Consider the following 14,571-nt stretch of genomic DNA (forward strand, 5'->3'; position numbering starts at 1 on the left):
GAATACTGTGGAATTGTTCGATGAAAACAGAGCAGTTTGTATGGTGACACATTGGGTCCGAATACTTCCGTTGCCGTCGTGACGTCACGCGCATACGTCATCATACATAGACGTTTTCAAGCGGAAGTTTCCCGGGAAATTTAAAATTGCACTGCAGGCCAGTCTAGTACCCGCACTCTTTTACTATGAAGCCACGTTGATGTAACACGTGGCTTGGCATTGTCTTGCTGAAATAAGCAATAACGTTGCTTGGATGGCAACATATGTTGCTCCAAAACCTGTATGTACCTTTCAGCATTAATGGCGCCTTCACAGATGTGTAAGTTACCCATGTCTTGGGCACTAATACACCCCCATACCATCACAGATGCTGGCTTTTCAACTTTGTGCCTATAACAATCCGGATGGTTCTTTTCCTCTTTGGTCCGGAGGACACGACGTCCACAGTTTTCAAAAACAATTTGAAATGTGGACTCGTCAGACCACAGAACACTTTTCCACTTTATATCAGTCCCAGCGAAGCCGACGGCGTTTCTGGGTGTTGTTGATAAACGGTTTTCGCCTTGCATAGGACAGTTTTAACTAGCACTTACAGATGTAGCGACCAACTGTAGTTACTGACAGTGGGTTTCTGAAGTGTTCCTGAGCCCATGTGGTGATATCCTTTACACACTGATGTCGCTTGTTGATGCAGTACAGCCTGAGGGATCGAAGGTCACGGGCTTAGCTGCTTACGTGCAGTGATTTCTCCAGATTCTCTGAACCCTTTGATGATATTACAGACCGTAGATGGTGAAATCCCTAAATTCCTTGCAATAGCTGGTTGAGAAAGGTTTTTCTTAAACTGTTCAACAATTTGCTCACGCATTTGTTGACAAAGTGGTGACCCTCGCCACATCCTTGTTTGTGAATGATTGAGCATTTCATGGAATCTACTTTTATACCCAATCATGGCACCCACCTATTCCCAATTTGCCTGTTCACCTGTGGGATGTTCCAAATAAGTGTTTGATGAGCATTCCTCAACTTTATCAGTATTTATTGCCACCTTTCCCAACTTCTTTGTCACGTGTTGCTGGCATCAAATTCTAAAGGTAATGATTATTTGCAAAAAAAATTTTTTTTATCAGTTTGAACATCAAATATGTTGTCTTTGTAGCATATTCAACTGAATATGGGTTGAAAATGATTTGCAAATCATTGTATTACGTTTATATTAACATCTAACACAATTTCCCAACTCATATGGAAACGGGGTTTGTATATACAGTACATATACATATATATATACTCATATACATATATATATATACATATACATGTATATATACATGTATATATATACATACACAATTATATACATGTATATATATATACATACACATATATATATACATGTATATATACACATACACATATATATACATGTATATATATATACATATACATGTATATATACATGTATATATACACATACACATATACATACATGTATATATACACATGTATATATATACATACACATACACATATACATGTATATATACATACACATACACATGTATATACATACACATACACATATACATGTATATATATATATATATATATATATATATACATATATATATACACACATGTATATATATACATGTATATATATATATACACATGTATATATATACATGTATATGTATATATATATATATATACACACACACTCACGTATATATACATATACACATATATATACATACATATACACATATATATATATACATACACATGTATATCTACATCTATATATATATACACACACACACATACATACATATACACACACACACATACATACATATACACATACATACTTACATATACACATACATACTTACATATACACATACATACATACTTACATATACACATACATACATATATATATATATATATATATATATATATATATATATATATATATATATATATATATATATATACAGACACACACATATACATATATTTATTATCGCTCCAATTCAATCCACAGGGGACTAATTTTAGGGGAAAAAAACGCCGCGGGCCAATCTTCTTGTTAAACTTCTGATGTCTTGCGAGCCGCACTGAAGACTTCGACGGCCTGTAGTTTGGACAACTTATAAAGACTTTAAATGAACATAATATTCATAAATATCATAAAATAAATAGCGTCCCTACTTTGCAGAAATTCATCTACCATAGAGGATGAGGAACGTTAGCCCCCCCATAATTAAAGGAACACAGTCGCTGTAAAATAAAATAAAAAAATCAATATAGATTTTACTTTAATTGCAAGATCAGTCGCAAGAAATTTACTGTAAAATTTACACTGAATTACTGTAAATTGAAAAACAGTACCACTGATATCTTTATGGTATAAAAAACGTGAAATCTACTTACAATTTTATAGAGTGTACTCTTAAAGTATTGACCATTTCTACCGAACCGGACTGGGCAGCGATGCCCTTGCTGGACTGCACTCACACACTGAGCATTCATGCCTCGGTCTGTTTATGACATTTTTTTGATGCATTTTATGTCTATATAAAATGTGTCGGTTATTATTCGGACCATGCCAAGTGAAATTGCATTACAGTCATTCTATAATTGGGCTGCAATTGTCCCACCTCCTCCAGTTGAGCCAAAGGAGACTAAAAGTTGAGTGCAGATCAGAGCTTTAGGTGTAAAGTAAGGTTTTCCTAGTGTGTGTAGGCACTAACACGATATTGCCATTTGTAAAATAAACGACAAAGGTGCAGTTATGCAGCCTCATGTGTTGTCCTGCGAGGGTGATCTTTGTTCAGACGGGAAGGATTTTATTCTAACGCAGGAAAATCCCCTCTCATGTGGCCGCCACCTCGCTGCCACATGTGCTCCACTAAAGCTCCATTGGTATTCAATTGCGGCAAAGTAAGGGAGAAAGTCTGTGGGTGTATAATGTAGGAGCTTGGCTCTGCGCTTGTGAAGCCGGTGGGAATAATGTACTGTGCGACAAGCAGTGTGACCTTTTCCTTCCTTGCGTGCTTTCACTCCCTCCCTTCCCTTCTCCCACTTTCACACGCTTATCTTCTAACTTGCGCACACACGTGCACACACCCCAAACCACCCACCCACCCAGCAACACACACACCGAGCAGCGCTGTCACAGTTAGCTTTAGCAACTATCAATTACCCACATAGCTTCCTATTTAATGGACACAAGGTTTGTACACATCACTGCCGATAGAGCGGTGATGGGACAGTAGGGTGCATTTGTTTTAGGGAGTGGGAGGTAAAGCATGTCTTGTGTCTTGTAGATCGCCTTCCTGACTGTGACCTTTATGTGACGCATGCTTTTCCGCAGAGTGGTTTCACTCCAGTCTAGGGGTTAAAGCCCACACATTTAGGACGCTCTAACAATGTGCAGCAGAGAGAAGACAGTTGACACAATCTGAACCACGGCCATCCCAAGGTGTAACGGGAAGATGCCTTGCTCAAGGGAAGCTAACCAGCAGTGTTTAATGTCTTTTAATAAGAAATTATAGTTAGTTTTAACGTTCTTTAATAGATGTAATCAATTACTAAGGAAAAGTAATTAGTGCGTTACTTAAAAATATTAAAAAATTAAAATATCTAGCAAATGCAGTTGAGATGTTTCATGAGAGCAGAGTGTGTGTGCCTTTAAAGACAGTGCCTGTTGCCAAATGACATGTGACATCAGCAAGAGCGCGCAGAGCACCATTAGCTCAGCTGTGTGTGTTATCTTAGCAGTGACAGCTGCTCTGTAAAATCTTTTTACGGGATTGTGTTAGCGCTAGTTAATGAAGAGATTGGATGTGCATCGGTAACAGCGTAAAAGTAATTAGATTACTCGTTACTAGTAAATATAGCGGCGTTATGTAACACCGTTTTTTTCCTAACAGTGCTAACCATCCATCCATCCATCCATTTTCTACCGCGTGTCCCTTTCGTGGTCGCGGGGGGTGCTGGAGCCTATGTCAGCTGCATTCGGGCGGAAGGCGGGGTACACCCTGGACAAGTCACCACCTAATCACAGGGCCAACACAGATAGACAGAAAACATTCACACTCACTCACACACTAACGCCAATTTAGTGTTAACCAGTATTCTGTAATTGGACAAAAAATTTTGCAACCAGTGTAATAGAATTGTGATCTAAGGTTGATTCGCAGGGGTCCTCACACATCAATTAAAGTATGAATCAAATGTATGTACCGTATTTTTCGGATTATAAATCGCTACGGAGTATACGCCGCACCGGCCGAAAATGCATAATAAAGACAGGAAAAAAACGTATACGCACTCGAATATAAGTGGCATTTTTGGGGGAAATTTATTTGATAAAATCCAACACCAAGAATAGGCATTTGAAAGGCAATTTAAAAAAAATAAAGAATAGTCAACAACAGGCTGAATAACTGTACGTTATATGACGCATAAATAACCAACTGAGAACGTGCCCGGTATGTTAACGTAACATATTATGGTAAGAGTCATTCAAATAACTATAACATATAGAACATGCTATACGTTTACCAAACAATCTGTCACTCCTGATCGCTAAATCCGATGAAATCTTCTTCCTCGTTGTCGCTCCTGGTATGTCCTTTCTTTCTGCTGCTCGATCGCCGTTTTCTGCTGCATATTTCACTACGTCCATCTTGTAATCTGCAGTATATGATTTCCTTTTCGGTGCCATTTTTGTTCAGCCCTTCTCAGTTTTTATAAGTTACCGCCAATGTAGAAATGATCCATTTTAATAGCTACGGACATAGTAGCAGTTAGCATCCCATGACCCACAATGCACTTCTGCCATGACGCACAATGCACTTCTGCCATGACCCGCCCCCGCCGAATTCTTATTGGTTGACGTGTGTGTGACGATTGCTGACATTTGCTTCGTCTCTTACGCGAATGAGATAAATAATATTATTTGATATTTTACGGTAATGTGTTAATAATTTCACACATAAATCGCTCGGAGTATAAGTCGCACGGGCCGAAAATGCATAATAAAGAAGGAAAAAAACATATATAAGTCGCACTGGAGTATAAGTCATATTTTTGGGGGAAATTTATTTGAAAAAACCCAACACCAAGAATAGACATTTGAAAGGCAATTTAAAATAAATAAAGAATAGTGAACAACAGGCTGAATAAGTGTACGATATATGACGCATAAATAACCAACTGAGAATGTGCCTGGTATGTTAACGTAACATATTACGGTAAGAGTCATTCAAATAACTATAACATATAGAACATGCTATACGTTTACCCAACAATCTGTCACTCTTAATCGCTAAATCCGATGAAATCTTATACGTCTAGTCTCTTACGTGAATGAGCTAAATAATATAATTTTATATTTTACGGTAGTGTGTTAATAATTTCACACATAAGTCGCTCCTGAGTATAAGTCGCACCCCCGGCCAAACTATGAAAAAAACTGTGATTTATAATCCGAAAAATACGGTAATAAGTAAAAAAAAAAACACCAATCAAGGCTGCCTGAGAATAAGACTTGACTTGGTGACAGTTGAAGGGTGAGCAGAGACGGCACAGAGAGGTGAGGGTGAGGGTGAAGCGAGCTACGTAAGTGGTGGAGTCAATGCATGGAAACATACTGCATCCAGCAAAAGCCGTGCAAAAGGGCGCTGGGATGCGTCACCTCTCCATTCATGTCCCTCTTATTTCCTACTGGAGGACAAAACATGAAGGGTTAGGGAGCAAGGAGAAATCAAGTGAGAGAGAGATGGAAACACTGTTCCCCCACCATGTTTGACTCATGACTGGATTTGTTTCTGCTTTTTTGCTGAGGACTGTTGACATTCCCTCAAGCCATGCAAAGACCTCAAAGTCACGGAACATGAGCGCATTTAAAATAAATAAGGAGTGCAGAGGACAGCGGGAGCAAACTCAGTGGTTTTTGAAGCTCTCTTAAAAAGGTCTGAGTGCTCTGAGCTCACCCAACTACCTCAGGACACTGCAGAGCGCGCACTAGAGAGAGAGAGAAGAGAGAGGGGAAAAGAGAGACGGGAAGAGAGATCCAAGCACGCTCTCTCTCTCTCGCTGCTACAACGGATTCTTTGCACATCTACGCTACTGTTAACGTCACGCCTGTGAGCCGTGCTCGCACCCTGCGCTCGCCTTCCCTGTCTTGCTCGCTCCCTGGTCAGACGTTGCATAGGAGAGGAGGCACTGATCAGCACCAGGATAGGCGGGGGGTTTAAGAAAGAAAGAAAAAAAAGGACTGGGAAGCAAGAAAAAAGACGGAGAGGAAAGAGAAACTGCGCACCACTCCTCTCTTCAAACCCCCCCTCCTCAGTCAACCCAGCTTCAACACCACCACCTCTCCTCCTCCTCCTCCTTTCCTCCTTCTATCCCTCATCCTGCTCCCCCCACCCTCTCTGAAGAAATTGACGGATTATTGGGAAGTGCGCGGGAGGCAGGCTGCAGCTGCTGCTGTGTGCACTTCACGGGGATGGTGCGCGCGCGTTCGCAATTTGCCGCACGGCCGCAGTGTGCGCCAACCCGAGAGGGACGACGAGATTAAGGACGGCCAAAAATTAAAAAGAAAAAAAAACGGAGCCTCAAAGCCCTTGCTACCCCCCGCCGCAGAAAGAGAGAGACAAGAAAAGCGGAAGGAAAAAACATCAAGTGGACACGACGCCACACTGAGACGGAGAGCAAGAGAGAGAGCTGTCAGACTGACCAAGCGACCAAATGATTGACCACTGAAAAGTAGAGGAATACAAAGAGAAGGAGGGGGGGGTCTTTTTTCTTTTCTTTTTTTTTTAAATCCCCGTATTGTCAATCTCTTCTCGCAAGCGCCGCAAACAACTGGAAAAGAACACTGAAAAGGACTGAAGGATTTTTTTTTCATTAACCACTTAATTCTGTCCCGTTTGACTGTATCTTCAAAAAAAGAACAGTGCACGTGTGACTGTGTGCTGCTATGGAAACCTGGATAAGGTGTCTATCTGGGGGATCAACTGACGGATTCCAAGGACAAGCAAGGGAAGAGGAGCTGACTGCAAGAAGGCAGCAGTGGAGCATTGCTTCTTTGGGAGCCTGAGTGGATTCCTACGTACTTACCATCTTTTTTTTGTTTGATCAAGAGACAAACACTCATAATAAAGGGCCTACGACTCTTATCGGATTGGATGTATGGATTTACAAGAAAGGGCTCATCCTGGTTTAGCTTTGCTTTTAAAAGGGCAGTTATTAAAAGGCTTTCTTTGCTGCTCACGGGATATACATACATCCGCTCTTTTGTGATTGCAAAAAAGGAGGGAAGCCTTATATCTCAGTGCAAGGACCTGTAATGTTAACTTGAGGTAGGTGTCGTGTGTTTCAACTGCTCTCTGCAGCCAACCTGCTCTGTGTCTTGTAACAATGGCTTTTTGTTGCTTAATTTACTATCATATTCTTCTCATTCACGTTTCAAAACAGCCAGTCCCACCTACTCACCTCCTCTCCCCTGAACACACAAACTGTTAGCTAAAAGATCGTAAAAGCAAGCATACAAGATCCTCATTATGTCCCCGTTCCATCTTCAGTTTCCTTAACCCTTTTAACTCTGGTCCTTGTAACACTTAAACCAGTCAGCCATCTAATCTTCCTGTACCCCAACCCACACACCCCACACCACCATCCGGCCCCCCAGATGATGCTAAATTATGAATGTGCCACATCATGAGTCTCCTGGGGAGGGTAGCTGTGCATTGTGCCAGGAAAGCCGCCCTACTCTGTGTAGTGTTCCTGATGGCACGAGCATGGAGCAGTGCCTCCCTGGCCTTAGGGGCGGCGGTCTCTCAAGGACCCCAGGGCTGCCCCCCTCAGTGTTCTTGCAGTAGTCAGCAGGGGAAGGTGGTGTGCACCCGCCGGGGTCTCACTCGCGTACCACCAGGTATTCCAGCCAACACACGACACCTCAATCTGATGGAAAACGCCATTGAGGCGGTGCAGGCTGACTCATTCCGCCACCTGCACCACCTTGAGGTGCTCCAGCTTGGGCGAAATGCCATTCGGCAGATTGAGGTGGGCGCGTTTAATGGACTCACTAGCCTAAACACTTTAGAGCTGTTTGACAACCGTTTGACGGTGGTGCCTAGTGGGGCCTTTGAGTACCTGTCTAAGCTAAGAGAACTATGGTTGAGGAACAACCCCATTGAGAGCATTCCCTCCTACGCCTTCAACAGGGTACCCTCCCTGATGCGATTAGACCTTGGAGAGTTGCGGAAACTGGAGTACATCTCAGAAGGAGCTTTTGAAGGCCTACAAAATCTCAAGTACCTCAACTTGGGGATGTGCAACATAAGGGGGGACATGCCAAACCTTAGTCCCCTTAAGGGCCTGGAGGAGCTGGAGATCTCGGAAAATCACTTCCCTGTGATAAAGCCAAGCTCCTTTAAAGGCCTATACTCACTGAAAAAACTATGGGTGATGAACTCGCAAATAACAGAGATTGAACGCAATGCCTTTGATGACTTATCCGCACTGGTGGAGCTTAATCTGGCCCATAATAACCTGAGCGCTGTGCCACATGATCTGTTCTCCCCGCTCAAGTACCTTGTGGAGCTCCATCTCCACCACAACCCCTGGAACTGTGGCTGTGAAGCTGTGTGGTTAGCACGCTGGCTAAGGGAATACATCCCCACCAACTCCACCTGCTGTGGACGCTGTCACTCACCCGCCAACATGAGAGGTCGACAGCTGGTTGAGGTGGACCGAGGCGAGGGTGCTGCAACCCAGTGTTCTGCACCGTTCATTGCGGACGCTCCAAGGGATTTTAACATCTCGGCGGGGAGAGTCACCGAGCTTCGGTGTCGCACAGCTCAGATGTCGTCAGTTCGCTGGCTCCTACCCAATGGGACTATCCTGACTCATGCCACCAGTCATCTGAGGATATCAGTACTCAATGACGGGACCCTAAATTTCTCCAATGTTCTGGCTGCTGACACGGGCACTTACACCTGCATGGTATCCAATGCAGCTGGCAACTCCAATGCTTCGGCCTACCTCAACGTGAGTGCAGCCGAGCTCAACACGTCCATACTAAGCTACTTTACGACAGTGACGGTGGAGGTCTTGGGGCCAACGACAGAGATGCCTAAACCCAAAACCGCCGCATCCACATCTGCTGCAACTGCAGTGGCTGGCGTCGCTGGAGGAGGACTGGGCCTTGGAACAACCACCACAACTGCCTCACCTTCAGTCTTTCAGCCAGTGTTCATCTCCACACCAACTGTGTTGCTGCAAAGCACCGACAGCTCACCAGGTGCAGCAAAGCCATCTGCAGTGCCAGGACTCAAAGGGGCCACTGGTAGGCCTGGAAAGTCGGGCCCAAGTCTGGATGAGGTGATGCAAACCACTAAGATCATAATAGGCTGCTTTGTGGCAGTGACACTGATGGCTGCCGTAATGCTTATAGCTTTCTACAAGCTAAGAAAGCGTCACCAGCAGAGGAGCACAGTGGCAGCTGCTCGCACTGTGGAGATCATTCAGATGGACGAAGAGGACCTGCCACCACCAGCGTCTGCAGCTCAAGAGACAGCCCTTACTTTGCCGGAAATTCGGGACCATAACAGCATCCACAAACTGGACTTTCTCAGCCACAAGGCAGATTACAGCTTTCACAAACCTAAAGCAGAATACAAACCTCAGCCCGATTTCACTCTTCACAAGCCGAAAGCGGAGTATACAACATACAAGCCCAACATGGACTTCCACAGTAGCCACAAGTCCATCCCAGATTACAGCACTCACAAATCTACACCAGACTTTAGCCTACATAGGCAAAAGCTTGACTACAGCCCCTTCAGGCAAGACTTTAATACTCACAGACCTAAAGCAGAATACAGTCAATTCAAACCAGACTTTGGAACCCACCCGAAAAGCAGGACAGACTACAGCCCTTTCAAGGCCGACTACAGCACCCATCCAAGGCAGAAAACGGACTTTAGCCCCTTCAAGAGAGATTATAGTACTCAACCCAAATCCAAACATGAGTACAGCCCATTAAGATCGGACTACAACATTCAGCAAAAACATAAAGGGGAATACAGCCCATTCAAGCCTGACTTTGGCACTCATCCCAGGCCTAAACCGGATTACAGTCCATTCAAGCCTGGCTACAGCACTCAACCTAAACCCAAAACAGACTACAGTGTCCAGAAATGCAAACCTGACATCAACTACAAACCCAAGGACCCCTACATATCCCAAAAATCTCCAAATGACTACAATGCTTTCAAGACGGACTTCAGCCCGCACAAAGCTGATTTAAGCGCCTTGAAATCAGAATTCAGTCCCTACACTCAGAGACCTAAAATGGATTACAGCCTGAACAAGATGGACTACAGTCCTCACAGGACAGACTTTAGCACCCTAAGGCCGAAATACAACACCTACAAACCAACGGGACACGGGGCCAAATGGACCGAGAACAATGTTGGGAATTCTTTGCCTCGAACCTTGCCTAGCACCATCACAGCCATGGCTGAGCCCTTTGTCATAAAAACTCATACAAAAGAGAAGGTACAGGAGACTCAGATTTAAATGGTCAACAGCCCAGCTATTTCCCCCAGTCATCAATCCGACCCCCTTAAATCATGCAATAGAATGCACAATGAAAAAAAGGACAGAGGCGACTATTTTGTACAGAGAGCAGAGACTGATGTTGTACATGCTTATAAATAAATATATATATGGACACATTGAAACTACAATGGGCTGGTGACCGAGAAACATATTAAAAAGAAAGTGAAACTATTTTCTAACTTGTAACTTCTATTTAAAATATGTTGTTTAAGAAGCTGTCTTGACTTTGACTAATGAGGGTAGTGTTGTTTTAAAGAGAAAAAACATGGAGGGGGGCATTCTGTGTGATTTTTACACTGCGCTACAGAGAATGCAGTGAGAAGAGAAATATTTATACAGAAAAAGTCTTTCTTTAACAAAAAAAAGGTCAATGTTGATCTTTACAGGTTTATCTTCTAAAAGCACCAAGAATTTGTACTGTGCCAAATGTTATAAATGCAATAAAAGATTTTTTGAAGGAAAAACCATAAAAGTCATAGAGAGACATTGTTTTTTTCTATAGTTGTCCTGGTGTACTGTACACATACTGTAAAGATCAGTCAGTCACTGTAGATACTGCAGCAGTATGCTGCGGTGAGGTTTTTAACTCTGTGTATGCTGAATGAGTCAGACGTGGTGAATCACAGTGCAGCATCCACCATCATCACATGAGAGGGGAGGGTAACGTGTCATTTATTCATATAAAACAAGAATTTAATTTGGAATGAATGCTGTGAATCACAACAATGGTGGCTGGAATGTTCATGACCCAGTGATGATGAAGCCCCCTCTGGAAATTTACGAGCTGATGTAATCATGTGTCTTAAGAGTAAAACAGTGATAAATTCGAATGAAATACAGACGATGTGAAAGTCTCATCTTGCACTTTACCAGAAAAATATAGATCCTCATTTCACTTTTCATTGCTCTGCCAGCTGTTGTGCCTTCATCAATCAATGCAGTGATGGTGGTGGTGGGGTGGGGGTTTTTAGGGTGACAAATGTGTTCAAGTCTCGTCCGTTAACTGGGCATTTTTCATTTCTGACACAATCAGCCCTTTTTATCATTATACGGTGTCACATATGACTGCCTGGCAGAGAGGGATTACATACAACATGCGTGTGTGTGGTCAGTAAGAGTCTAACAGTACGCCATAGTCACTGTTTTATGCGTATTTTGGTTTTAAGATAACTTTTGGCAGAATGTTGAGTGTCTTGGACGAATTGGGGCACTTACCAAAATGGGGCTTAGACTTTTAGCGGCCATTTTTCACTACAATTGGCTCCAATGGAATTAGGGGTGAGGAATTGGCTAATATACCCAATGGTCCAAAATTACCCCAAAAAGGACAATCTTGCCTCTAAAGGTACCAAAGAACCCCAAAGTTGATTTACCTCTAAAAGTCCCCGTACTCTAAAAAGTCCGAAATTTACCCAGACTGTTTGGGTACATTATAATGTAGCATTACACCCCTAGCGGTTATTCATATCAACTGTATGGAGCACAAAACAAGATCGGTGTAACATTTCTGGAAACTCTAAAAACTCCTGCATGTGACAGATCTAAAGCCTTAATTGCCAATGCAAACGTAGAAAAAAAAGGTGCACGCGTTATTTGAAGAAAAACAGCAGCATCAAATGAAGCATGAATCATGCAGACGTGCCTATATGTGAATAGTGATGACACAAGTTTACATAACTGGCGACAAGGAATTAGAGCCGGTTGACGCTGGAGGGGAGGAGGAATACCTGCAGTTGCTCTTTGAGGCGGTCACATTCAAATGTGGGACTCAAGGAACAGAACGAGAGTAGGGCTTTTTTATTTGTGGGGAATTGTTAGGTTGTGGTAGCAGAGTTAGCATTATTACCGTATTGAGCTGAATATAAAATGGCCCTTCTTTTCCGAGACCCTCTTCTTGAATAAAAGGCCTGTGGCTTAATTAGTACCTTGTCAGAGAGACTTTCCAATGATAATTGTCATTGGACTGGAGGGACAGAGGTAAAGAGTGCCATGACAACCGTGCACTTAAGCCAAAATCAGTTACAGTGACATTAAAGAAAGCTTGCTGGGTAATTTTTCAATGGTCAGTTGATGACTCAGCCTGCCGTTTCCAATATTTGAACCTTTTTTTAAAGGGTAAAATAGTCTTTGTTGCTTTTCAACTTACATTTACAACTTACTTACTTTGTTCTTCAATTAAACGTAAATGTACTTACATGTGCAGCAAAAAAAATACCATATTGACCCAAATAGAAGACGATATTCTTTTCTTATAAAACCGCATGGAAAAAGATCCACTCCAGAGTAGCAAAAGCAGCCTGAGCAAACAGCAGGAGAAGGTAATGAAAGACATGTTTTTTAAATGGTTTGGGGCTGGGACTTTTAGGGACACTTATTTACCATAAGTGGTCCCAAAGGGATTGGTGCCGATGTACTTTTACTGGAAAAAGTAAATGGACTTAGCAAAGGACTAAACAGACCTGAAGTTTGCAAAGTAACACAAAACTGACTTATCCCTTAAAGTCACAGTGCTCAAAAGGTCTGAAATGTACTCAAAGAGTACAGGAGCAGGACCAAGGGCCATTTTGGGTGAATTTCTGACCTTGTGGGCAACCCTATTTATCATTAGGACCACTTTGGTCCTTTTGGGAATTTCTCAGGTCCTAAATGGGTTTAATTCAGGCCTCGTAAGAAATTAGGGTTAGAGTTGGGTGAAAAACTTACTCAGTGGCCTAGTGGTTAGAGTGACCGCCCTGAGATCGGTAGGTCGTGAGTTCAAACCCCGACCGAGTCATACCAAAGACTATCAAAATGGGACCCATTACCTCCCTGCTTGGCACTCAGCATCAAGGGTTTGGAATTGGGGGTTAAGTCACCAAAAATTATTCCCGGGCGCAGCCACCGCTGCTGCTCACTGCTCCCCTCACCTCCCAGGGAGTGAACAAGGGGATGGGTGAAATGCAGAGGACAAATTTCACCACACCTAGTGTGTGTGACAATCATTGGTACTTTAACTTTAACTAATAAAGTGAATTGTGATGCTAATTTAAGATAACGGTGAACAAAAATGTCATCAAACATAAATATGATTCATAAAATATATCAAAAACATGATTTTTAAAAAGATTAAGGTGATTGAAAAAAAAGGTTAGTAGCACATAATTAGCAAGCAATCACCAGCAAGCATTCATGGTGGCGCTGTGCTATAAAAAGGCTCCTGTCACACTAATCAGTCAACATGGCTGCAGGGTGCATACATCAGCCAATAAACTCGCCCCTTACTGAAGAGCATGTCTTCTAGGGAAACGCTTGGTTCAGTCTCGTTTCTATGTTATCTCCTTCAATGTTTTATTAACATCATGCGCAAAGGGGATGTCTAGCAATTTCGGACATCTAGGTCAGAAAAATCACAACAAAATTGTGAGATTATCATTACTATTTTTATTAAAATGCAATTGGATGAAGGGGTGCAGGGTTAGGGGAAGACCAGGTGCAGCAGAAAAAAAAGGCAGCAAGCAGAGCAAGTCTGATGCAAGAGTGCCAGCTACAGATGGAATGTGGGATATGTACACCAAGCCATGTGGGTTAGGGGGGCTTGGAATGTGAGCTGTTGATACCAGTAATGGACAGACCACTGGGAGTAGTTGAAGACACTGGATAAGAGTAGTAAGAGGAAGGTGAGGTCAGCACAAACTCGAGTGAGGGGACAATTAAGAGCAAAAAATGCACGTGTGACGCTGAAGATTTATCAGGTCACAGCTTTCCAATGGCTGGAGAATAAACAACATAAATCTTTTTTCCATGCTGTAAGTGCGATGCAAGCACCCTTTGAGATTTCTCGCCATGCATGTTTTTATGGGGCATTTGAATAACCGGGCATCTTGACTGGCGTGACGCCGGCCTGCGCTCCTAACAATGTTTAATAACGAGTGCATGTCAACTGCATGG

The 14,571-nt window shown here is 42.7% G+C and overlaps 2 protein-coding genes across 2 annotated transcripts in view; one reads left to right on the forward strand and one right to left on the reverse strand.

Moving 5' to 3' along the window:
• Nucleotides 1–14,571, reverse strand: part of snd1 (staphylococcal nuclease and tudor domain containing 1) — a 293,111-nt gene that overhangs the window by 141,208 nt on the left and 137,332 nt on the right. The window lies entirely within an intron of this gene.
• lrrc4.1 (leucine rich repeat containing 4.1) lies at nucleotides 6,087–11,130 on the forward strand. Its single transcript, XM_062064858.1, has one exon. It carries the CDS (start codon nucleotides 7,726–7,728, stop codon nucleotides 10,600–10,602), a length of 2,877 nt encoding a protein of 958 aa, XP_061920842.1. The 5' UTR covers nucleotides 6,087–7,725; the 3' UTR covers nucleotides 10,603–11,130.

This window comes from Entelurus aequoreus, linkage group LG12, assembly GCF_033978785.1.
Source record: "Entelurus aequoreus isolate RoL-2023_Sb linkage group LG12, RoL_Eaeq_v1.1, whole genome shotgun sequence".
In the NCBI taxonomy this organism is placed as follows: domain Eukaryota; kingdom Metazoa; phylum Chordata; class Actinopteri; order Syngnathiformes; family Syngnathidae; genus Entelurus; species Entelurus aequoreus.